This window comes from Aspergillus ruber (genome assembly GCF_000600275.1).
Source record: "Aspergillus ruber CBS 135680 unplaced genomic scaffold scaffold00038, whole genome shotgun sequence".
Lineage (NCBI taxonomy): Eukaryota > Fungi > Ascomycota > Eurotiomycetes > Eurotiales > Aspergillaceae > Aspergillus > Aspergillus ruber.
Genome location: NW_024467334.1, coordinates 89929 through 111947, shown reverse-complemented (window position 1 = coordinate 111947; position 22019 = coordinate 89929). Strand labels below are relative to the sequence as shown.

General features: G+C 48.7%; 9 protein-coding genes across 9 annotated transcripts; 3 read left to right on the top strand and 6 right to left on the bottom strand.

The window, feature by feature from the left end:
- Positions 1-97: 97 nt before the first annotated feature.
- On the bottom strand, positions 98-1246 carry EURHEDRAFT_253026 (uncharacterized protein). The gene is made up of 3 exons (XM_040778114.1): positions 944-1246; positions 782-889; positions 98-723 (listed from the first exon to the last, which is right to left on the bottom strand). The coding sequence occupies exons 1-3, from the start codon at positions 1093-1095 to the stop codon at positions 129-131; spliced, it is 855 nt and encodes a 284-aa protein (XP_040634823.1). The 5' UTR covers positions 1096-1246; the 3' UTR covers positions 98-128.
- Positions 1247-3375: 2129 nt separating this feature from the next.
- Positions 3376-4792, top strand: EURHEDRAFT_252827 (uncharacterized protein). The gene is made up of 3 exons (XM_040778113.1): positions 3376-3625; positions 3835-4467; positions 4765-4792. The coding sequence occupies exons 1-2, from the start codon at positions 3498-3500 to the stop codon at positions 4322-4324; spliced, it is 618 nt and encodes a 205-aa protein (XP_040634822.1). The 5' UTR covers positions 3376-3497; the 3' UTR covers positions 4325-4467; positions 4765-4792.
- EURHEDRAFT_533867 (uncharacterized protein) lies at positions 4635-6375 on the bottom strand (the record flags this gene model as incomplete). Its single annotated transcript, XM_040787263.1, has 4 exons — positions 5448-6375; positions 5084-5395; positions 4738-5001; positions 4635-4717 (listed from the first exon to the last, which is right to left on the bottom strand). The coding sequence occupies exons 1-4, from the start codon at positions 6226-6228 to the stop codon at positions 4635-4637; spliced, it is 1440 nt and encodes a 479-aa protein (XP_040634821.1). The 5' UTR covers positions 6229-6375.
- A 1382-nt stretch (positions 6376-7757) lies between these two features.
- On the bottom strand, positions 7758-8655 carry EURHEDRAFT_518628 (WSC domain-containing protein; the record flags this gene model as incomplete). Its single annotated transcript, XM_040786697.1, has 3 exons — positions 7758-7781; positions 7836-8302; positions 8361-8655. 3 exons carry the CDS (start codon positions 8653-8655, stop codon positions 7758-7760), a joined length of 786 nt encoding a protein of 261 aa, XP_040634820.1.
- A 2192-nt stretch (positions 8656-10847) lies between these two features.
- EURHEDRAFT_252588 (uncharacterized protein) lies at positions 10848-11596 on the bottom strand. Its single transcript, XM_040778111.1, has one exon. It carries the CDS (start codon positions 11457-11459, stop codon positions 11085-11087), a length of 375 nt encoding a protein of 124 aa, XP_040634819.1. The 5' UTR covers positions 11460-11596; the 3' UTR covers positions 10848-11084.
- A 137-nt stretch (positions 11597-11733) lies between these two features.
- EURHEDRAFT_465622 (CDP-diacylglycerol-serine O-phosphatidyltransferase) lies at positions 11734-12765 on the bottom strand (the record flags this gene model as incomplete). Its single annotated transcript, XM_040785035.1, has 5 exons — positions 11734-12102; positions 12168-12349; positions 12482-12519; positions 12585-12642; positions 12693-12765. 5 exons carry the CDS (start codon positions 12763-12765, stop codon positions 11734-11736), a joined length of 720 nt encoding a protein of 239 aa, XP_040634818.1.
- Positions 12766-12958: 193 nt separating this feature from the next.
- EURHEDRAFT_416739 (H/ACA ribonucleoprotein complex subunit GAR1/NAF1) lies at positions 12959-14175 on the bottom strand. The gene is made up of 6 exons (XM_040783037.1): positions 14043-14175; positions 13938-13985; positions 13778-13878; positions 13570-13715; positions 13482-13510; positions 12959-13428 (listed from the first exon to the last, which is right to left on the bottom strand). The coding sequence occupies exons 1-6, from the start codon at positions 14116-14118 to the stop codon at positions 13217-13219; spliced, it is 612 nt and encodes a 203-aa protein (XP_040634817.1). The 5' UTR covers positions 14119-14175; the 3' UTR covers positions 12959-13216.
- Positions 14176-14301: 126 nt separating this feature from the next.
- Positions 14302-17238, top strand: EURHEDRAFT_416738 (threonine--tRNA ligase THS1). Its single transcript, XM_040783036.1, has 5 exons — positions 14302-14887; positions 14961-15225; positions 15287-15862; positions 15916-16585; positions 16641-17238. The coding sequence occupies exons 1-5, from the start codon at positions 14367-14369 to the stop codon at positions 16793-16795; spliced, it is 2187 nt and encodes a 728-aa protein (XP_040634816.1). The 5' UTR covers positions 14302-14366; the 3' UTR covers positions 16796-17238.
- Positions 17239-17306: 68 nt separating this feature from the next.
- Positions 17307-19525, top strand: EURHEDRAFT_526491 (gamma-glutamyltransferase family protein). The gene is made up of 3 exons (XM_040786990.1): positions 17307-17632; positions 17682-18053; positions 18111-19525. The coding sequence occupies exons 1-3, from the start codon at positions 17468-17470 to the stop codon at positions 19395-19397; spliced, it is 1824 nt and encodes a 607-aa protein (XP_040634815.1). The 5' UTR covers positions 17307-17467; the 3' UTR covers positions 19398-19525.
- Positions 19526-22019: the final 2494 nt, after the last annotated feature.

Genomic DNA, 22019 nt, shown 5'->3' with positions numbered 1-22019 from the left:
AGAAGAAGAATGGCTTCGCAGCGTATTGCTGCGGATCGCATTCCTCCTGGGGCAGCACCCATGTAGAGGCAGTATTGTATTGTATGGGCTGATTCGATCAAGTCAGATTCGTGTCCTTGATGCTATGATTATCGGAATGAGTGTCTTACCTGAGACGCAAGATCCCCATCCAGAGAGAGAGGCTCAATATCCGACCACGACATATCGACACCCGAAAAGTCCAAGGGCCGCAAGTCCGCCTGCAGCTGCAATGGCGAGGAAGTCAATCCGCAGTCGAGAATAGGCTCCGGGTAGGTTTCCGGGTATGATTCCATCATCGTAGCCGGTGTCGAGGAGAGCGAGGAGCTCGGGCGAGAAGAAAGGAATGTAGCACCCCCAGATGAGGAGGGAGAAGCGCAGGACTCGGGGTACGAATAGAAAGAAGAGTTGTCATCGATGAGCTCTGGCATAGGGCTCTGGAGCATAGAAGTCTGCTGAGGATACAAAGGGAAGTCGAGACCGTCCCAGTTGAAGGACTGGTCGCTGGCAAGGTCAAGGCGGATCTCAGGAGTGACGAGGGTTTCGATGGACATGGAGGTAGAAGTCGACTGTTGCGGTGTAGGCAGGAACATGTTGGAGTCGAAGGACGTAGGCATGATGTTCTTGGAAGGATGAGGTTGGGGTGCAACGGGAAGCTGGGTCTGTTTCCAACGTGCTGCGTTTTCCATCTGTGCGTCGAGCTCACTGTAAAGAGTCATTAGCACCATTCTACCGCTAAGAGGGCGAAGGAGACAGAACATACTGTCGCTCAATGTGACGGTTAAGCAAGTCCTGACGGTGAAATGCTCTCTGACACTCAGGGTAGGTGCATCGAAAAAGGGCCTCGGGGTTGTGGTTCAGCTCATGGCGTCTGGTAGTTGTTTAGTATGTCATCGACAGCTGGACCGTAGATAGAAAAGCATACCTCCGATGTTCGGCTCTGGTAAACACCTTGTCGCAGCCAGGGTACTGGCAAGCATGCACACGCTTTCCCTTTTTTGCTTTGCTGATGCGGTGGGTGGTGGGAGTGTAGGTGATAGGAATCGGAACTTCCAAGGTAGTACTGGTCTGACGCATGGTGATAATAGTTGTGGCGATTGGGTTTTCTATTGTATTGAAGAGGATATAGATAGTTGTGATGTTGTCTTGTTGACCTGCTGAAAACACAGACAGATGGACGGGCGAGAAGGAGGATGATATACTTCTGGCCCCTGAAGGGATTCGCCCACAACCGATTTCCTTTTCGGGAAGTCGACGGCTGTGGATGAAGGTGGAGGAATAGAATCAGACGTTGAGTGTGCCTCGCATCTGCAGCAAGGCAAAACGCGATATCTGAAACGGCTGCAAGAGTGGCAGTAAACTGAATAAGGTATGTGGGATTAAAAAAACGGAGAACTAGAGCGAGTCAGCCCGCCATGCGAGGCAGTCCCGGTTCCTGATCCTGATGTCAACAAGTGAGGACGCACGGATGTAGGGAGAATGTCGGTAAGCCCTAAGGATCGGTGTTGCAGGATGATCCTCCACTTAACGGGGGCTATGCTTGTATGTTGAAAAGCAGCGTGAAAGAAGAGGAGATGATCAAGTAAATAAGAAGAAATAATGCGCAGATTGTTGGACTATGGAGGGGACCCCCACAATTGAGCCTCATTGAGTGGATCCTGCTAAATCTACATGGTAGTTGGTCCAATCAGGAGCCCTGAAGGGACGCGCTAGTATCGCGTATTTACGGCCTGGGACAACGCTGCTTAATTCATGTTGGTTCTTGCACGAGGCTGATTGGCCGGGCAGAATGATTTTATCTATTTTTGACACTGCGAAGAAGGATTTAACTTTCAAGCAGTCAGTGTGAACATTAGAAAATATTAGTGCAGAGGCGAAGCTATTGGATCTGGTCAAATGCACTAGATAAGCCTTGATAGCCCACGCGAACCCACTCGGAAGTTCAGTTATACTCCAGAGTAGATTGGGTAGAAGTGCTCTGTACCTACCACGAAGTAGTATCTCGGATATGATCTATACAGTAGATTTGGGCATAGAGATTAAGGGGACATTCAATCGGACACCTCACGGAGACAACAAAAAGATACCGAGCAGTGTCTAATTGTTAATAACGATCACAATCTTACCCAACGGGGTAATCAGGATGCTCTGGCATTGCCGCAGCCAGCCCAAACCCTATCTTGGTTAGGCGGTCCACTCCGACATACGCTAGTCCTTATTAGGATTAGTATGGAGACCCTGCGTTGAATACGAACTGGGATTGCATCTGCAGTGACTATACTCTGTATACGAATAACTACAAGTCATACTCTGTACAGGGGCACAGGATATCGAGTGTATATAGATGACATTGTATTTTTCTCGTTCTATAGGTGCAAATTTCATCTGATACTCTGTGGTACTCCGACATGTTCGTTGAACTGCATGGTGGACTCGATATCCACCTCATGCAACAACACTTCACCGGACACATAGCAAAATGAACACATAAAAACCCAAGTCAGCCCTGTGGAGTGCCGAACCAAGCCCGAATGGATCCAAGCTCTGCCACTCTAAATGGCCCCAAAATGCCGTTTCATGATTTTACCTCCTGTCAGATTTATATCCAGGAACGAGATAGCGAAATAAACTCGATGTAAAAATAGATTCTACATCATACAGGAAGAACTATCCCGTCATGCATTATGCATTTTTTAAGGGAATACTGGTATGCCATGTTCTATCACGTGTGAGGCTTGAACAGGAAGTGCATGGGTGGGTCACGTGGGTCCACCATAGTTTGGGCTGTCAGCCTGACAGATGTCCGGGTTTTCAGAAGAAATGATACGGTAAATACCGTATATTCTCGGAGTAGAATACGGCATTCTCCGAGAGAACTCGTAGAGAACAATCTCGGAAGGAATGAATTTCCGAATTCCGAAGAGCAACTGCATACAAGTATGCCCGTACACGCGGACACATATTTCTTGTCATACCAAGCATTCTTGACAGATCTGACATGAGATGAAGTCAGAATCTGCATATCTGAAACTTCAGTCTAAAACCAGCACCAACAGCCTTAACCACGGATAGTAGCTACTGCTGCGCCCCCAGCAAACCGGTAACGGGAAAATCTGCCTTGGCTGACTGAGGCTGCGAACAGTGGCAGTCCTGCTGCAAGCTCTCCGGGGTTATGGCTATGGGGTAAATCCGCAAAGTGCATCAGAAGTCGATCAATTGCGACATTCTCCAACATCTTTTACACACAGCTGAGCTCGAAGGAGCATCCAAAGATAGTATCCTTTGGCCCCCAGATTAGTGAGCACTCTATATGACCCTGTGCAGGTATATGCTTTTCATTGTGGCCATGCCCTCTTGCTGGCCCCGCATACCAGAGCGTGATGCAACGCCCGTGACAGAAGGTCATTTACAGAAGGTTCGTTTACACGCTTGTTTCAGGCACAGATTGTTACGGGTCAAACCGGACCGGGCATGATGTTATGCATTGTATAGCTTCCAGTTATCCATCGGTGCATTTGGAATATGCTCTTCTGTGCTTGATGATTGGTTCTTCATGTATGTCGCGGGATTTACGAGTCTCGACACCGAGAGAGGACACTCAACTCAGGTAAGCCAGCAGGTTTTCCTCCTGCAACACATGCGCGAAATAAGGACCTTGGCCATAAATCAACCATGAAATATCGCGGAGTTGTCTACGATGTCGGGCTGAAACTCAGCGACCAAGGATTCGACTGAGAACCCTTCAAACCCGCCCTCGTGGAACATGACATGCGCATGATGGCCAATGAGTGAATGCTAACGCTGCGCGGGTCAAAGGGGAGGGAGTCCAACAACTGGCAGCCGCTGCACGTGTTGCTTGTGCAATGGGACTCACGGTGTTCTTCAATCCGTGGAAGATGAACGCAGACGTCGATGGGACGCGCTTATTTCGAGATGGCCCGCGGAGGCAGCCGAGCGGCCCAGAAACAAAGGTGTCGATATAATCTTTGTTGCTGGCTGTGTGTACACAATCTTCAGCAAAGGGGTCTTTCCGGGTGGCTCGTCCAATGAGTGCGGAGCATGGTTTGGCGCTCAACTCACTGGCAGTTACACGCTGGAGAATATTCCCGAGATCGTACCTGAGAAGTCAACAAAACGAAAAGAGATTTTACGGTCTTTCGCTGCAACGATCCGCACTGAACTCGCCGGACCATTGACATACTCAGCCGGAACATTGACATACTCAGCCGGAACATGGGAGCCCGTCCATCCAGCTTCGGTGATTCGAGCAACAACTACATTTCAGAACCGAAAATATCAGCCATGACCAACAGACACATATTGACATGGCGGAAATGGTCTATGTTGTGGAACTAGCGACAAAAATGGCCTGAAGTAATTCATCCAGCTACACTTGCAATTTACTCAGCTGTCTATAGAGTTGATTTTGCAGTAACTGGATTTGGATATGTAGGTTTCAACCATGCACCATTGCGGGCGAAAGGCTTTCCCTAGCAGAACGAATTTGTGTCATTGTTCCATCACATTCTCTCAACCCATAATGCTTCAGACTATCGACCGTGATTGGCACGTCAAGATCACCTTGAGGATATATGAAATTCTATTTGGTAATGAGATTAAGTCCATTGGTCGAGCGAAACAGACCAAGTTTCCCGAAACTCATTCGCCTTCTCATCCTTTAATCCCCAAGCAGATATAACTTTCTCTCCCATCTTATACTCCACTCAGTGCTGATTTTCAACGTAGCCTTGCCTGTCGTCAAATCTCTCTCGAACTTCAAGTATTCATGACTTCCCCTCTCTCCAATCTCTCCTCGGAATGAGAATTTCAATTTTCGCAAGCGTGGCATTCTCTGCACAGCGAGGCCCATTGACTCATAGAGCTGGTCGACTTCATAGTTGTTTATGAGTCCTCGTTGAGCATAGTATCCACTATTGTATTGCCATGGTTCAAGAGAATCCTCTACCAAATCTCCTTCCCAGTCTTTTTCGGGGTCATTGTCGAGGATCCATTTCCCTTATCAGGTTAATAACAATATCACACGATGAAACCTGGAATAACATACCATCAGCTGTATACGGAGGGGCCTCGAGAACCTTAAGGATCTCCAAGTTTGGCCAATATAGAAACTTTGTGTCGACCTTCTCTTCTGCTACTGGCCAGAATAATGCACTGCTGATTCGGACGTCCTCAAGATACAGTTCCCGGAGTCTCGTGCTAAGAGTTCGAAAGGCAATAGAAAAGTCGTCTAATCCTTGTGGAGAAAGATAATTGGCTGCATTGCGAGCGGGATTCATTGATAATTCACGTTGGCCTGGTATTGAATATGTGAATGTTTCTACTGATTCAGGAACCAATGGTAGATGCTCGACAACCTCTGCACTGTATGAATAGTCTGTACAATATTGATAGATGAGAAAGGGAAATACCTTGTCGCTGATCAGCCAAAGCCTGTAGAGCTCCTCGTGGGACAAATCGACCCTCTCCGCTAGAAACATGTTGAACATGGGGGAAACGACTGAGAAAGCGAAAGAAAGCTGATGGTCGAACATTGCTGTCTCTAACTTCGTGTAATCTAAAGCATGTAATATACGGCAAAATGGGCACATTCTGAATACCATCTGCAGTCAGATGCAGGGAATTAGGGACTTTACCCTTTCTCCACAGCTGGTCGATGTTCAGAGACTCCCATTCCTCCTGCTCGATCTCTTCATCGTCACCAACATCGATATAATCGTCATCACTCAACCAAAGCGACAATTCCATATTGGTCTGGTTATCTTTCCATGCATCTAGTAGTTCAAACAGATCAAGAATAGAGCTTTGACATTGATGAGAATAATAATCTGGAAGAAGCTGTACACGGACGTCATCACTCCCCTGAGTCTTTGTGTGCAGATCCCGCCTATTGATCTCAGGCGACCAGAGAATATGTCGAATATAACCCGCTCTCGCACGTCGATAAGAATCACTAGATGTGAAGCCCTTCAGCTGTTGAAGCGAGCCTTTCTTGTTGATGGTGATTTGTTGCCAAATCATGCGCTCCACGATTGCTTGCCATTGCCGCGAAACGATAGCGTACTGGGCGAGTTTTAAGGGTTTTGCACAGTTCCCAAATGGACTACGCGGTTTTTTTGGTGGTAATGCATCTCTTATAAGAGCAACAATGAGTGTGATCACTTCAGCTGGTAGAGAGACCATCTTTTCCATAGGTGAGAAATCTGCAGGGGCGTTGTGGGTATCGCGTGGTTTTGGTGGGCGGAAATCGAAGACAAATGGCTCAGATAACCGATTAGGGTAGTATGAATATAAAAAGGCATATGAAATATAGAGAATGATCTACCCTAGCATTGTTACTTTTTCATGTCAATGGTACTCAACATGAGGAGATCAACCTCATCATAGTGAATGAAATAGAACTGTCAGAACAGACAGGATACCCACCATCAAACGATTCCCTCGATTCCTTATTTTGATGCTCTCTGTCTGTACCTTGAAGTAGCCTTTAAAGTTCACCTAAGATTGTTAAAATATGTCACTTATCGCCATAGCCTCTCGAGAAAATCGAGCCGAAAGACGTTTGATAGCTGCGGAAACGGCGTCGAGTTCTGCCATTCTCGGCCTCTGATTGACCATTCTCATGGTTAAAGTGAATAACCTCTCAAGCAATGCTAGAATATAAACAGAGCTCTAGCCTCCTCTAATTTTTCTAGATACCGTCTAATCTCCCAGAGCCCATTGCCACAAGTTTGATTTCGTCGACATTCGTCCAAGGTATGCTATTACCAAACCTCGTAGTCCGTGAACCACGGCCGATCCTAACCCTCATTAGACAAAACCACCTTATACTCGCCAACTCTGCTATTTCATGCATATTCATCGCATCAGTGCTCTCCCACGCATTTTGGGGTGGCTTCAAGTAATCGTGGCCGTTGGATCTCGTGGTAACGATATCCGGTAGATAAACATATCGCCTGCTATTCGTTCAGCACAAGTCAGACCGATTCTGCCAACGGCTCTAGTGGTTTTTGATTTTATCTGGATGACGTACAAATGCACTCGATCAGTATCAGACATTCTCACATTGCTGTAGACCTATTCACCTAAATACAATCCCTCTGGCAGCTAATAATCTGCTTTACTAGAAGTGACAACACAAGGAAAGGGAATCAATAACCGGCTTGATAATAAACAAAGGGTAATAATTCTGTCCACAAGAGAAAAGAAAAAGAAAATACACAAATATTCGACCAAAATTAAACGCCATTTCACAATACAAACCCCTGACATGCCTCCCAGAAAATAGAAATGGCAAGATTGTTGAACCCTCCCGTTACCTATACAGCAAGCAGTTTTGATATGTCATTAATTAGTGTGGCCTCGAATGTCCGGGTGGAATGCAAGGGCCCTTTGAGCCCCTAGAGCCATGCATGTCAATTGCAGTGTTGGCTTTGATGATAGGCATGGAAGATGCAATCCGGGATAGTTTCGAATACAGCCTGATCTCGAATATATCGTAGTGACATACCATAACGCCGCACTGAATAATTCGATGGAAGTAGGTGATGCTCTCATAAAGTGGTTTTCAAATTAAGGAAAATGAAAGGAAAGAAAATGTCGGGAAAAGCGAAGGTGAGGATTCGAGTGGAGGAAAGTGACATGTACGGTTCGTGGTGCTTTTTATAGAACAAAATAAAGGCGCAGACAGCCGTCATAATGTCGAAAAAGAATAGTCAGACTTATGATCGGTCGGGATTCGTCACCTGTCAAAAGTCAGTGTTAATTTTTTACGCCGTGAAATTGATTCCACTGTTTACCTTTAGAATCCGACGCGAAAAGTCTTGATCGTCATCAATGCTGCCGTTGCTCTGGCGTCTTTGGGCCAAAAAGTCACCGTCAAACCTCGAGTCCGACATTGAACTTGTGGACTTGGGCTTGCCAAAGTTGTCGATGTGCGCATTGCGAGAGTATTCGTTTTGCATGCCCTTGCGCTTCCGGAAGCGCCAGAGGAAGAAGCCAGCACCCACCAAGGCACAGAATCCGACAACACCTACCACCACACCTGCCGCGATAGCTGCTGTGTTGGGGCCCGAGTCCTTCGAGGTTTCATTAGTTGAACCAGTCTCGCTCGCAGCGGTCGCTGTGACGGTCTGTCCTCCAGAGGTCTCAACAGTACCATCGGTCGAAGTCGATGAGCTACTATCAGTGGAACTTGATGATCCATAGGTTTTGACATCGTCACTTTCGCCGGTCAGGTAAACAGCATAAGCGTTATCACCGCCACCTAGAATCGAGCAGGGTCAGTTTGCATGTACTATGCGCTTCATATGATGGGAACATACACTTATCAGAAGGATAACCGTTGCAAGAGACGTCGCACTCATCATCGGAAACCTTCTTCGACGATGCTGGGATTTCATCTCCACATAAACAGTTTGAACCTTGGTACAGCGCATACACAGCCTTATTTTTCTTTGTGCACTGTGTTTTACAGTATCCTGAACTCTGGAAGGTGTAAGGTCCTTGATCCTTCAATGGTGTCGCATCACTGTAGCAACCCTTGGATGACGAACTCGCTGCCATCACAGGGACACTAGCGGCGAAGAAGAGCGTCGAAGTGAGGAAAGCGGAGCGCATCGTCGAGAATTTCATCTTGCAGGATGTATATACAATCGATTCGGTTTGTTAGGACAGATCGAATCGATATCAACGGTGATTGGAAATTAATCCGGGAACCACGCGTAGGAGAGTTTGTTAATGTCGATTTGTATATTGGCCGCCAATAAAAAGGACCAGGGACGACCCGCGTAACCCTTCGGACCTTGTGTCGTCTTAACGGTAGATTCCTCAACGAGGAACCGCGTCGTAGGGGCGATTAGGGATATCGATTCGTCGGCAGCGGGATTAAGTCGATGAACAGCGATAGGGGAGGAGCGGATTCGGTGATGATAGGTGGTAGCGATGAAAGGGAGGAAGGGTCCGGGTCCCTTTGGCGGGGACAGACTTTTAGGACGGTTGCTTCAAAGGCTTCCCCCTAAATCCCGAAGAAATAGGATGACCGATCACCCTAAATGTGGCAGGCAGAGTCGAAAAAAAAAAAAAAAAAAAGACAACGGACACCTCGTGCTGAGGTCGAGTGATTGATAAAGAGGGAACAATAGGGAGAGACACCCTACTATTGGCGATAGAGAGGGTAACAGGAGGTGGAGAGACTCCCTATTTGGCGCGACAAAGCGAATGTGTGTGCGTATGTGAGAGCGAGTATGAGTAAGTCGAAGGATGATTTTCGACCAACAGGGAAGGGAAAACACAAGAAAGGAAAATCCAATGAAGGGAGGGAAAAGAGTGGAAGCAAAAGAGAGAAAGAGAGAGAGGAAAAGAACAGAAAGAGAGACTGGAAGGGGAAAGAGAGAGAGGGAGAGAACGAGGAAGCAGGGGAAATGAAGGGAATCTCTTTCTCGCCCTGGATGCCCGCCCGGGTTGGTTACGGTAATTTACCAGCTGGGGCAACTGACCCAGACCCAGAGGGGAGAGAATTGTGGTACGGACGGTTACGATACGGGATTAATCATCAATGCATGGACGGCCCAGGGGGAAAAGTGTGAAGGCGATCCTTGCTTCTTGGGGGCACGCGGGCTGTTAAACTATACCTGGACAAGTAATGATGGGGGCACTGGTGTAACACGCCAGGGCGGTACTCGATAAATAAAAAAGAGGGGAAGCATTGATGACGAGTATCTGCACATTTGTACAGAGCTCTGATGAGTAAGCTACACAACTATCCTCCATCACTCTACTATGTATTACGGAGTACGCTCCTAAGTACGACTGCAAATGGACTAATATGCAAGTTCATACTCTGGAGAATAGACTACTGTATACAACCAACCTTCAACTAACAATTGCAAGCAAACAACTCATCGGTGTCACCTCAAACGGCTACAGTTGATCCCTGCTATTCGGGTCTCCCGGCATCAACCAATCAATCCCCGACCAAAAGCGCCTTGCTTTTTGTCCAACGTGTATTTGTCCTCGCCCCAAAAGAAATCATAGCACAATGGATAAATATTCCTACCGCTGGATGTATATATTGCTTTGGTTGCTTTGTATTCTATCCATGGGTTCACCGCGGTAGCTCCCGAGGTGTTTACAGGATCGGTATTATCGGTACGACGGTGTACTTGTAATTATTTGGCCAATAAGGGAGGGTCCGCTCAGGTACAAGTGCACTGTAGTAAGACTTGTATGCTTGACAAAAGAGATCTGATCTTTCTTTCCGGCAATTGTGTAGAGGATATCCAAGGATGTTCAAACTCTGCAACAAATCAAAAACGTAAATGGTCTTGTTCCCGGCGACAAACAACGGTCCAGCGCCAATTGCAATTTCGCTTGCCGTCCTCGGAGGTGGAAAAGATTCCGATGGCAAATGTAGCCTTAGGCATTTATTGTATTATGCACAATGATGACGATGTATGTTGTCTCTTCAATTGAAAATGTCCAGAACATCCGGGTGTTTCGGAGTGCTCCATACAGACAATGAACGCTCTAACTGATCGTATCATATCACAAATCCTCGACCCTGATAAGTACATTCCATTCCAACCTTATCCCGGCATGCTCCCCATACAAGCAAATCCATCAATCCAATCCTTTGACAGAATCCTTTAAGCTTAATCCCAACTGCATGTCTCAGGCTATAACTCTGTATACGTGTACTGTAATTTGTACTTTCGTCAGCGAGTCAGCGTCATCCGTACTTTCCCATCAGAACATACTCATACTCTCTGCACAACTCCAATAGTACAAAGTACGCTCATTTGTACTACAAAGGAAGAACAAAATAAGGCCCTAAGAACAGGCCTAGAATCTTACTGGAGTCCCCGTCCGGTCTGGACTCTTGACTCGAATAGTCGATCTTCGGTCCTTTCCTCTCCACCCTCCTAGAAAAAACAAGAGACTAGCCTCCGGCTTCTTCTATATTTGGGAATTTTGTATGCAGAATCAAACAGAAACATTTGACAATCATTCATTAGTGTTGTCCTGGTCTTAGCTGAGTTTTTTTTTTTTTACCCTTTTTCTGTTTTTGGGTCAGGGTCTTGCATCTTGTCGGGAGATGCCGTACGCCACAGCTCTGTGCTCTGTCCCACGTTAGCTGTATTCCGTACTTGTTCTCTACTGAGGATTATTGAACAGGGGTAATCTTTTTTTCTTCTTTTTTCTGTCCAACATGACCCGAGTAAAAACAAAAGGACCAACCACGGAAAACACCATCCGTACCGAGTACCAGGTACTGAAGGACTTGGGATTTCGACTGCTCCCGAAACTACAACATTTGAATCCAAACGAGTGGTGGATGTATTGATACGTGAATGTACTTTTATATATACAATCAATCGGCATCTGAACCAGTAGTTGAAAATCGTCTCGGCGCTATTATCCATAGGTCCACGTGGGCTAGAAACGAATCGTGTTACCAAACGTGCGGTCGCTACTCGGTCGTTGAAGAGCTCCGATGTAATCGTCTCTTCATATATATGCAGTTGATGCAACGATGCAGTTGATGCATTCAATGTATTCCATAAATTGCGTTATTTCCAATATAGATGTGTCGTGTCCACTTTTTGTATCCTTTTATGTTCAGTTCTCCTCTCTGTATAATTCAACATCTTCCAACCGTGAACGGAAAAATCTGAACCGGACAAGCATCTCAATCAATTATGGCTTGGGAATGTGTATTGTCTTGCTGACCATCATGCAACCGTGCACGACAAAAAGCAACACAATAGGATGGAACTCGAAGGGCGTGCCTTGCGCAACAACACCCAAGGGAAGATCCTCGAGTATCCAGCCCTGCGAAACCCAGTATGCCATAAGCGAAGCGATAGACAGCGTCGTCGGAATCGGTGTGCCTTCGAAATACTTTGATTTGCCAGTCTTGTCCTTGGGCAGCACTGCGACGGTCACGTTAAACCGAGCCAAGCGTGTCAACCCACAAAGCACAAAGAAAGTTAGGAGCAAGTGGTCGGCCGGAGTGCGAGCTCCAAGTGCGAATGCTGCGGCAGCGGGTGCGAGGCCAAAGGAGATCTAGGACGAAAGGAGCGACACGTTAGCCAACAAAATGGGGACCAGCGCAGAAAAAAATATTGTACCAGATCCGCCAACGAGTCAAGCTCCTGTCCCATCAAAGATGACTTCTTCCTCCACCTTGCAATCTTTCCATCCATAAAATCAAAAAACAATCCAAAAGGCATGAAAGCAAGAGCGGCCCAAATGTTGCCGTAATCAGTCGGCTCTCCTAAACAGTATCGCATCGACGAGAAAACAGACATGACTGTTCGCGAAACGGTCAGCGACGCACGTAAACAGAGGAATCACTGGAACAGGACTTGCCTCCGCAGAAACCTGGCACAATTGTTAGCAAATTTATGCAAAAAGTATAAGCGATATTATCCAGTGTATTTACCATTGAGCTCAGTAACCAAATCAGCGAGATGCAGGGCCCTGTCAATTGAACGTCGGATCAGCAAACCCGACTAAACGCTCAGTAGCAGAATCGAAGGACTGACCTAATCATGCTAAAATGTCCTGTTTCCGCCGACAGCAGCATCTTCTGCTTTTCCTGGCCTGCAAATCATTAGTTGCTGCTATCATCCAGCAGAAATCCGGATGCCTACCACCATCACCCGAGGTCGGGTTACCGCTATTCGAAGAATTGCTCGATGACATGGCTGTCGTTCTGCGAGACATGCTCAGATAGACAAAGAGGTAAGAAGAACAACAAAAAAAAAAGGTCAAAAAGAGTCCTGAAATTGAGGTGGACTCTGGTGGAGATGCAGTGATAAAATGGCGGGAAGTTGTTGGCGTGAAGTGAGTGTTGACAAGACGCACAGATTCTACGGCTGGCGGATACCCACGTCATTGCCGGGGGGCGTGGCTAACTGCGCCACAAGCACTAGCCACAGTTACGGAAAATAATTGTTGCTAGCCTCTTTTTTTTTTCCCCCTTGATTTTTTCAGATAGAGCACCATTATAGATTGACACTGCGTACACTAATGGCCAGTATGTTCTACAGCTTTAACATAGAAGCAACCAACACTTTTCCTAATATGCACAAAAGGACAAAAAGTTTCCTGCAAGAGCTCCCAATTTCCCCAAACGCCGTAATAAGACAGTAGCAGTAGATATGACAGAGACTGCCTAGAATCGGCCACGAGGGGCACCGCGACCACGGCCGCCGCCTCTTGAGAAACCTCCACCACGGGGAGCACCTCCCCTACCTCCGAAACCACCTCCGAAACCTCCGCGTCCACGGGGAGCGCCGCCTCTGCCACCGCGGGGAGCACCACGTCCACCCCTCATTCCACCACCACGAGCACCAGGCTTGGTAACCCTTTTCGGCTTCGCGGCACCTAGGATTATGTTAGTTGAAAAAGTAAACAAATTGAAGGGTTGGGGTCCGTACCCGGTGGGGGCTTGGGCTTGGGAAGGAACCTAAGAAGACTTGTTAGCGACAACAACTTGTGAAAAATCGAAGAGAAAATGCAACGTACTTCTCCAAAGGCAAGAGTTTGTCACCGCCAATGAAAACCTTGTCACCAGCCTTGAAAGAGGTCGCGACAATGCCCTCCTGAGGTTTGACGGTAAAGTACACCTGGTTGATGGGGCCTAAGATTTCGTCGACCTTTCCAATAGGAGTCTATTAAATCGAATTAGCCTTAATGATCGCTTATATTAAATTCTTGTTCGATGGTTTCGGACCTTGTTCTCGAGGTAGATGGGGGCGTTGAAGTAGGGAATCTTGGGGTTGATCGATTCACAGACGAGCTCGCCTTCAGACGCGTGCATGAAGCTTCCCATCTCTGCTCATTTATCAGCCCCTGTAACATTTTGAACCAATTAAGAACAGTATGATTATTACCCAAAACCTGCGCGGGCGGACCGAATGACGGCTGGAAGCCTCCGCGACCTGTCCAACGAAAATTTCGTTAGCCTGAGCTTCAAATCATGAATTTTTTTTGCTCACCACCGCGACCACCGTAAGATCCTCCTCGATTAGCACCAGTGGCAAAGCCACCACGGCCCCCTCCGCGAAAAGACATAATGAATTGAGTTGGTATATGCGATTGACTTGGATAGAGCGGGTGTCGGAGAAGTTTTCGTTGGGTGGAAGGCTACAAACGGTAAAGTGTCGCTAGCCGCCAGGGCAGTTTGATCCCACGTGACTCACCGCCTTCCGTCCCTCATTGTGGATTTGATTTGCATCGCAACGCCCGCGATTGAGTCACCCCTCTAGACACTTCATTTTCTCTCTTCCAGATTGGTCCTCCCCGAAACCGTGGCTATAGAGATGGCTGCTGAAGGCTCGAAGGATCTGCCAGTGAGGCCCGCGGAGGCCAATCCCGCTAAGGCGGATGCGAAGCAGTCGAACACCGATGCCCTCCCCGATTTCATCGTCGAGCGAAACAACCTCTTCGAAGAACTGTGGCAGAAACACCTCGAGGAGACTAAAAACAAGCCGCACCCGGAAATCAACATTACCGTCGACCTTGGCAATGGAACCACCTCTACTGTTACGGCCAAAGCTTGGGAGACCACCCCCGCTAAGCTCCTCAAGGATCTTCCGAAAGAGTTGGGCGCCAATGCTGTGATCGGAAAGGTCGATGGAGAGCTCTACGACTTGGGCCGGGTCTTGGAACGCGATTGCACGGTTGCCTATGTTCCGTTTGATGACCCAGAGGGTAGAGAGGTGTTCTGGCATTCTAGCGCGCACTGCTTGGGTGAGGCTTGCGAATGCCAGTACGGGTGTCTTCTTTCGCATGGACCGCCTACAGCCCAGGGTTTCTTCTATGATATGGCTATGCCCGATGGGTATGTTGTTGGTAATAAACCAGCATATAATTCACCATTTTGTCTGTATTGTAGTGACTGACGTCGAGAATAGCCGTGTCGTCACCCAGAGTGACTGGTCATCCCTCGAGACCAAGTCGAACCGGATCATGAAAGAAAAGCAGAGCTTCGATCGGCTGGAGGTTGCAAAGGAGGATCTTAGGAAGATGTTTGCGTACAGCAAATACAAGCTGCACTACATAGATAAGCTGGTGACGGGTGAAAAGAGTACCGTGTACAGGTGTGGTACTCTTGTTGACCTGTGCAGGGGTCCTCACATTCAGAGTACTGGCAAGATAAAGAACTTCAAGATCATGCAGGTAATTAATTGGATGGTCCAAGAATTATTGTGTGGATGCGCCCCGTTAACACCCTGGTTAGAACTCTTCCGCATATTTCCTTGGTGACCAGACCAATGATTCCTTGCAACGTATCCGTGGTGTTGCCTTCCCCGACAAGCAGCGATTCCATGAGCACATGAAGTTCCTTGAGGAGGCAGAGAAGCGTAACCACGTCAGAATCGGCAAGGAACAGGAGCTGTTCTTCTTCGACGAAGTCTCCCCAGGTTGTCCCTTCCTTTTGCCCAACGGAACCAAGATTTTCAATGCCCTCCAGTCTCTCCTGCGATCGGAATACCGCAAGCGTGGCTACCAGGAGGTCCAGACCCCGAACATGTACGATGTCGGTATCTGGAAGACATCCGGTCACTGGGCCCACTACAAGGATGACATGTTCAAGCTCGACGTTGAGAAGAGGGAGTGGGCTCTCAAGCCTATGAACTGCCCTGGACACTTTGTGCTCTTCGGACACCGGGAGCGCAGTTACAGAGAGCTTCCGCTGAGAATCGCAGACTTTGGTGTTTTGCACCGTAATGAGGCTTCGGGTGCTTTGAGTGGTCTTACTCGTGTCCGTAAGTTCCAGCAGGATGATACTCACATTTTCTGTAGGCAGGATCAGGTACGGATTAAGTTCTACTCCTATGCGCGGAGATCAATGCTAAAAACATGTAGATCACTTCGGAAATTGAAGGACTTTTCGATTTCCTGCAATCCATCTACGGCCTATTCGGTTTCACCTTCAAGCTGAAGCTCTCTACCCGTCCTGAGAAATATCTAGGTGAGATCGAGACGTGGAACTACGCCGAAGAGCAGTTGAAGAAGGCCATGTCGAACTTCAAGGGCACCGACTGGACCATCGACGAGGGTGATGGCGCTTTCTACGGACCGAAGATCGATATTACCATTGCCGATGCCCTGAAGAGAGAGTTCCAATGTGCCACCATCCAGCTGGACTACCAAGCACCGATTAACTTCAAGCTTGAGTACATGTCTCACGAGAAGGCCCAGGCTGGTGCTGAGGAGTCGAAGCAGGAGGGTGAGACCAAGTCCAATGAGCCTGGCCCTGGCCGTGCGCGTCCCGTTGTCATCCACCGTGCTATCATTGGTTCTTTTGAACGATTCCTGGGTATCTTGATCGAGCACTATGGTGGCAAGTGGCCCTTCTGGATCAGCCCTCGCCAGATTCTCATTGTCCCTGTTATGCCTGCTGTGAACGACTATGTCGAGGAGTTGCAGCAACTTCTTCGTGAAGACAAGCTGAATGCCGACATTGACATCAGCGGTAACACCATGCAGAAGAAGATCCGTACTGGACAATTGGCTCAGTACAACTTCATTTTCGGTAGGTTTTCCTGTATACTATTGCAGATTTGGTCTATTCCTAACATCGCCAACAGTTGTCGGCGCCCAAGAGAAGGAGTCTCGCTCCGTCAACATCCGTAACCGTGACGACCCAGTCACTCAGAAGCAGGGTGTTATGATTCCTCTTGAGGAAGTACGCACCAAGCTCCGTGCCCTGCGGAAGGAGCGCCGGTTGGTGAATGCTCTGTAAAGGGGCTGAGCAGGGCTAGCGTGGTTGGGACCACTATCTTATGGCCAACCAGTAATTCATGTTGCTTGGCCTATGAATGATGTGACCATTGATTCGCCGTCTGTTATGAATGAACAAAAATCGGAAAAGTTGAACGAAGAGATGAAGAATGATATATGCATTTGCTTGACACATGTATTCTTGGTTTTAATCGTAATACTAGGACGCACTGTTGGAAGTGTCAGCGTACTACCTCGGCGCATATGAAAGCAATGCAAAAGACCATATTTCAAAGTTTATGCTAGCCCCAGATTCAGTATCGGAGACGTCTCCGCAGGGCGTGTGATGTTACCAAATACCAGAGGGCGTAGCCGAAACAAGTGCGTCGCCATGTCGGCCGAGTGTAGACAGCTTTACCTTATCATGCCCAAATTGGGAAAGCCTAGTACCTCGTTTAATAAATTGACTCATAGCTATTTGTGAAGTGGGAAATTTTCTAATACAGGGTATCATCACGGCGTAGATTCGGAGATGGACATATAACTCCGTCTTCCCGAGGGAAAGTAGAGAGACCCTTTAGCGGGGTAAGGCTGATAGAAACTATTCCACCCCAGTCATCAGCATTTCTTCTCTAATTTTCTTTATTATTTTGATATCCAAGAGATCCCATTGACAGACAGAAAAACCACCAAAATGCCACTCAACTCCAAAGCGGTTTACTCCAAACTCAACGCGGACTTCGTCCCGTTCTCCAGCCGGAGAAGTACCGTCCATAGTACTAAAGGTATTGTCTCGTGTACGCAGCCTCTAGCTGCGGCTGCTGGACAGAGAATTCTGAAGGAGGGTGGAAATGCTGCTGTATGTCCACTGCATCTTACTCCGATCCATATATACTAACAACATCCAGGACGCCGCCGTAGCCGTAGCAGCGGCACTAAACATCACGGAACCAAGCTCTACCGGCATTGGCGGTGACATGTTCTGTCTGTACTACGATGCTAAATCCAAGAAGATTAGTTCCCTTAATGGTTCTGGCCGCTATGCCGGCAATGCAAGCATCGAGAAGGTCCGGAATGACTTGAATATCGCGCCTGAGAATCAAGGAGAGCGTATTCCCATGTCTAGTGCTCTTGCTGTGACTGTTCCTGGTGCTGCAGCGGGGTGGGTTGATACGATTGAGAAGTTCGGGAGTGGGAAGTTGTCATTGGAAGAGATTTTGAAACCGGCTATTGAGCTGGGAGAGGAGGGGTTTCCGGTTTCCGAGTTGGCTTCTACGTTTGTGTGTTTCTTTCTATGCTCATGACTATTCGAATGGATGAGAACTAACGGGGGACAGTGGCAAGAAAGCGAGGATCTGCTTCGCAATGCATCTCCGAATTTTCGAGAAATGCTCAAGGCAGATTCCAACAGCAAAGACGGTGTTAGGAGTCCCCTGCCCGGAGATATCCTGAAGAATCCAACGCTAGCCCAGACCTTCCGCTCCCTGGCAGCTGAAGGCAAAAAGGGCTTCTACGAGGGCCGGATTGCAGAGGCAATTGTCAAGGTGGTCCAGGATCTAGACGGTTACATCTCGCTCGATGACCTTAAGCATCATGCGGAAACAGGAACCCAAGCAACAGACGCTATTTCGCTCAAGTTCTCTGGTCAGAATATTGTCGAGAACCAGCGCACCGGCACAGACGATGGAGAACAACACGGCGTCGAGATCTGGGAACACCCACCCAACGGACAGGGCATCGTTGCACTGATGGCGCTGGGAATTCTCGAGGAACTCGAACGCACACACAAAATCCCACAATTCACCGAGAGCCAGCATAACTCAGCCGGATACCTGCATGCTGTGATTGAAAGTCTCCGTATCGCCTTTGCAGACGCATCCTGGTGGGTTACAGACCCGGACGTCGAAAAGGTCCCAACAAACGAACTCATCTCGCAACCCTATTTGGCTGAACGAGCCAAACTCTTCAACCCAGACAAAGCATCCAATGTCCTCGACCACGGCAGCCCAGCGCATAACCATTGCGACACAGTGTATTTCGCCGTAACCGACAAGGATGGCAACGGTATTTCCTTCATCAACAGCAACTATGCCGGTTTCGGAACCGGAATCATCCCCCAGGGCTGTGGATTTACCTTGCAGAACCGTGGCTGCAATTTCTCGCTTACAGCTGGACATCCCAATGCTCTTGCTCCCCGCAAGAGACCCTACCACACTATCATCCCCGCCATGATCACGAACTCCACAGATGGCACGTTGCACTCCGTATATGGCGTGATGGGCGGGTTCATGCAACCCCAGGGCCATGTGCAAGTCCTGCTTAACATGTTAGCATTCAAGTACCACCCGCAAGCGGCGTTGGATGCACCCCGGATCTGCCTTGCAGCTACATCTCCGGAGCCCGGGAAGAATATGGATCGTACAGTCTTTGTGGAGGAGGGTGTTAGTGCAGAGGCTATTGAAGGACTGAAGAATATGGGGCATAAGATTCAAGTTTTGAAGGGGTGGAAGAGGGGGATGTTCGGGAGGGGGCAGATTATTCGGTGTCACCATGATGATGGGATTCTGGTGTATAGTGCTGGCAGTGATCCAAGAGGTGATGGGATGGCCATTCCTGTGGTATAGTCGGCTTTTATGGTTCCCACGAGAGTCGGTTATGAAGTTCTGGCAAGCAATCAGTCCTTCCATTAGAACCAGTATAGTGCAAGAGTCCAATTTCATCGTCAAAAGAATACATTCAAACCTCCCACTAATACATAACATCGTAGCGTACATCAATCATCAAAAATCAAAAGACCCAACAACTCGCTAACAAAGGAAACCAAAAGTATTAAAAAGTAAGATAAATGTTCACACAAGAATAGAAATGAAAAAAGAATACATGAAACCGAAGCGAATAAAAAATTAACAAACCACAACAGTAGCCTTAAGAATCTGTCTCAATTTCGACGGCCGCGGAGGGGGAGGAGTCTCAAGTTGTCGACCCCGGTGGTGATGAGAGCGATGATGATGCTCTTTCTCTCCCGAATGCCGACGACGACGTGATTCTTTCTCCTCGACTTCCCTCTGTTGCCGTTCTTGTTGCTTCTGTTGCTCTTCCTGTTCTTTTTGCTCCTTAAGCTTCCCCTCCTCTTCTTCAGCAGCCTTTCTGCGTGCCCGTCTTGCTTCTCGCTCTTCTCGTCGAGCAGCTTCATCATCGCCGTCATCTTTGTTGCTGTGGCGTGATCTGGTAGAATGGGAACGTTCAAGAGATTTTCTTCCCTCGTCACGGGTGCGGCTGTGACTGTGACCATGGCTATGGCTATGGGCGTAGCTCTTCGAAGATCGACGACTTCCGTGACTGTGTTCATGGTAACGCACGTTGGCGGAGGCTTTGTGGCCATTAATCATAAGCAAGGGACCGTTTGTGTCTGATTCCGTGTTCATGTACTTTAAGAACGCACGAGGTTTAGGCGCTGAAGATGCTGACATCGCCGCATGTTTCGAAGAGGCCAAGTCTCGCTCGTAGCTAACCGAGCTCCGACGTCTTGATTTGGTTTCGAGGGCTTCGCTTTCCTTCCCAACGGTTCGTTCGGTTCGTTCAGACCGCGAAGCACGTCTAGATTGTCTTCGCTCCCTTGGTTGCGACTCTCCGCGCTCTCGTTCCCGCTCTTCTGATCGGCGGCCTCTTTCGATAACGGCGACTTTGTGGTGTTTTGTTCGCTTCTCCTCGTGCTTGGCCTTCTCTTCATGCTTTCTCTTGGCTTCTCCCAATGCCTTCACCCAACGGTTCGTGATGACGTTGCCGTCGCCCTTGCCGCCGCGTTCGAGGTCACGATATCCATAAGATGAGCTCCTAGAATGGCGTCGTTCACCGTCTACATCTGTAGACCGCCGCTTCCTTCTGCGCGAATGTATAGCTGCAGCCCCTGCTGCCACAGCCCCCCCTGCAGCGGCGGCTTCTGCGAGATGTCCACCCTTGGATGATTCTCCACCATCAGCATCAGCAGGCGGTTCTTCAGGCGCTGGTTCTTCAGGCGCTGGTTCTTCAGCCGGGGGAGCTTCTTCAGCAGCTGGTTCGACGGGTGTCTCCTCTGGTACAGGATCATCCGGAGCAGGAGTTTCTCCGGGTGCCTCCCCAGCGACTGGTTCCTCTTCAGGAGCAGTCTCTTCAGCGGGAGCCTCAGCTGGCAGGTCTTCCGCAGGTGGTTCGTCGGCAGAGGCGTCTTTGGAAGCTGTTTCTTCAGCAGCTGGCTCTTCTTTTGGTGTAGCTTCTTCGGGCTCTTCAGTAGGAGTGTCCTCAGGAACAGTGTCCTCGGCCAGAGTTTCCTCAGGTGCAGGCTCTTCTGCCGGAGGGTCTTCAGCAGGTTCGTCAGCCAGTACATCTTCTTCCACAGCAGGCTCCTCGGCGGGCAGTTCTTTGGGTTCTTCAGCAGGTGCCTCTTCAGCCGGTTCCTCAGCTGGCTCTTCCTCTGCGGGTGCAGCCTCTTCAGGAACAGGCCCCTCACTTGGTGGATCATCAGCAGCAGGCTCTTCTTCATCGGGTGCTTCTTCGGCTGGTATTTCTTCCGATGAATCTTCAGCAGGTGCTTCCTTGACGGGGGCTTCCTCGGCAGCTTCTTCAGCGGGTGCAGCCTCTTCGGGGGCAGGCTCCCCAGATGGTGGTTCTTCGGCAGCGGGCTCTTCGGTCGGAGCATCCTCTTCAGCAGAAAATTCGTGAGCAGGTGGTTCTCCAGCAGCGAACTCTTCAGCGAATTCTTCTTCAGCAGACTCAGCAGGTTCTTCAGCTGCAGCTGCCTCTTCTGGGGGTGTCTCTTTGGCGGGTTCGTCCACAGGCTCCTCTTCGCCAGATTTATCAGCAGATTCCTCTGATGTCTCCTCTTCAACCATCTCCTCATTTACTGGTTCTGCTTCCTCTTCCGGTGCCGGTGTTTCTTCAGCTGGAGGTTCTTTAGATGCTCCCTCGTCCACACCGTCGTCCGCAACAGCTTTGGCTTCAGTTTCGTCTTCAACAGGCTTCGGATCAGCAGCGGGATCCTCCACTGGAGAGTCTTCCTTTGCTTCAGCGGGTTCTTCTGGCGCTGGTTTCGGCTCTGCATCTTCTTGACTGACCTCTGATTGTTCAGTTGGTGTTTCTTTGGGTCCTGCGTTGTCTGCTGGTGCCTCTTCGCTTTCACCTTCCGATTCAGGTTTGGCTTCAGCCTCAGCTACTGGCTCTTCTGCGGCTGGCTCTTCTGCGGCTGGCTCTTCTGCGGCTGGCTCTTCTGC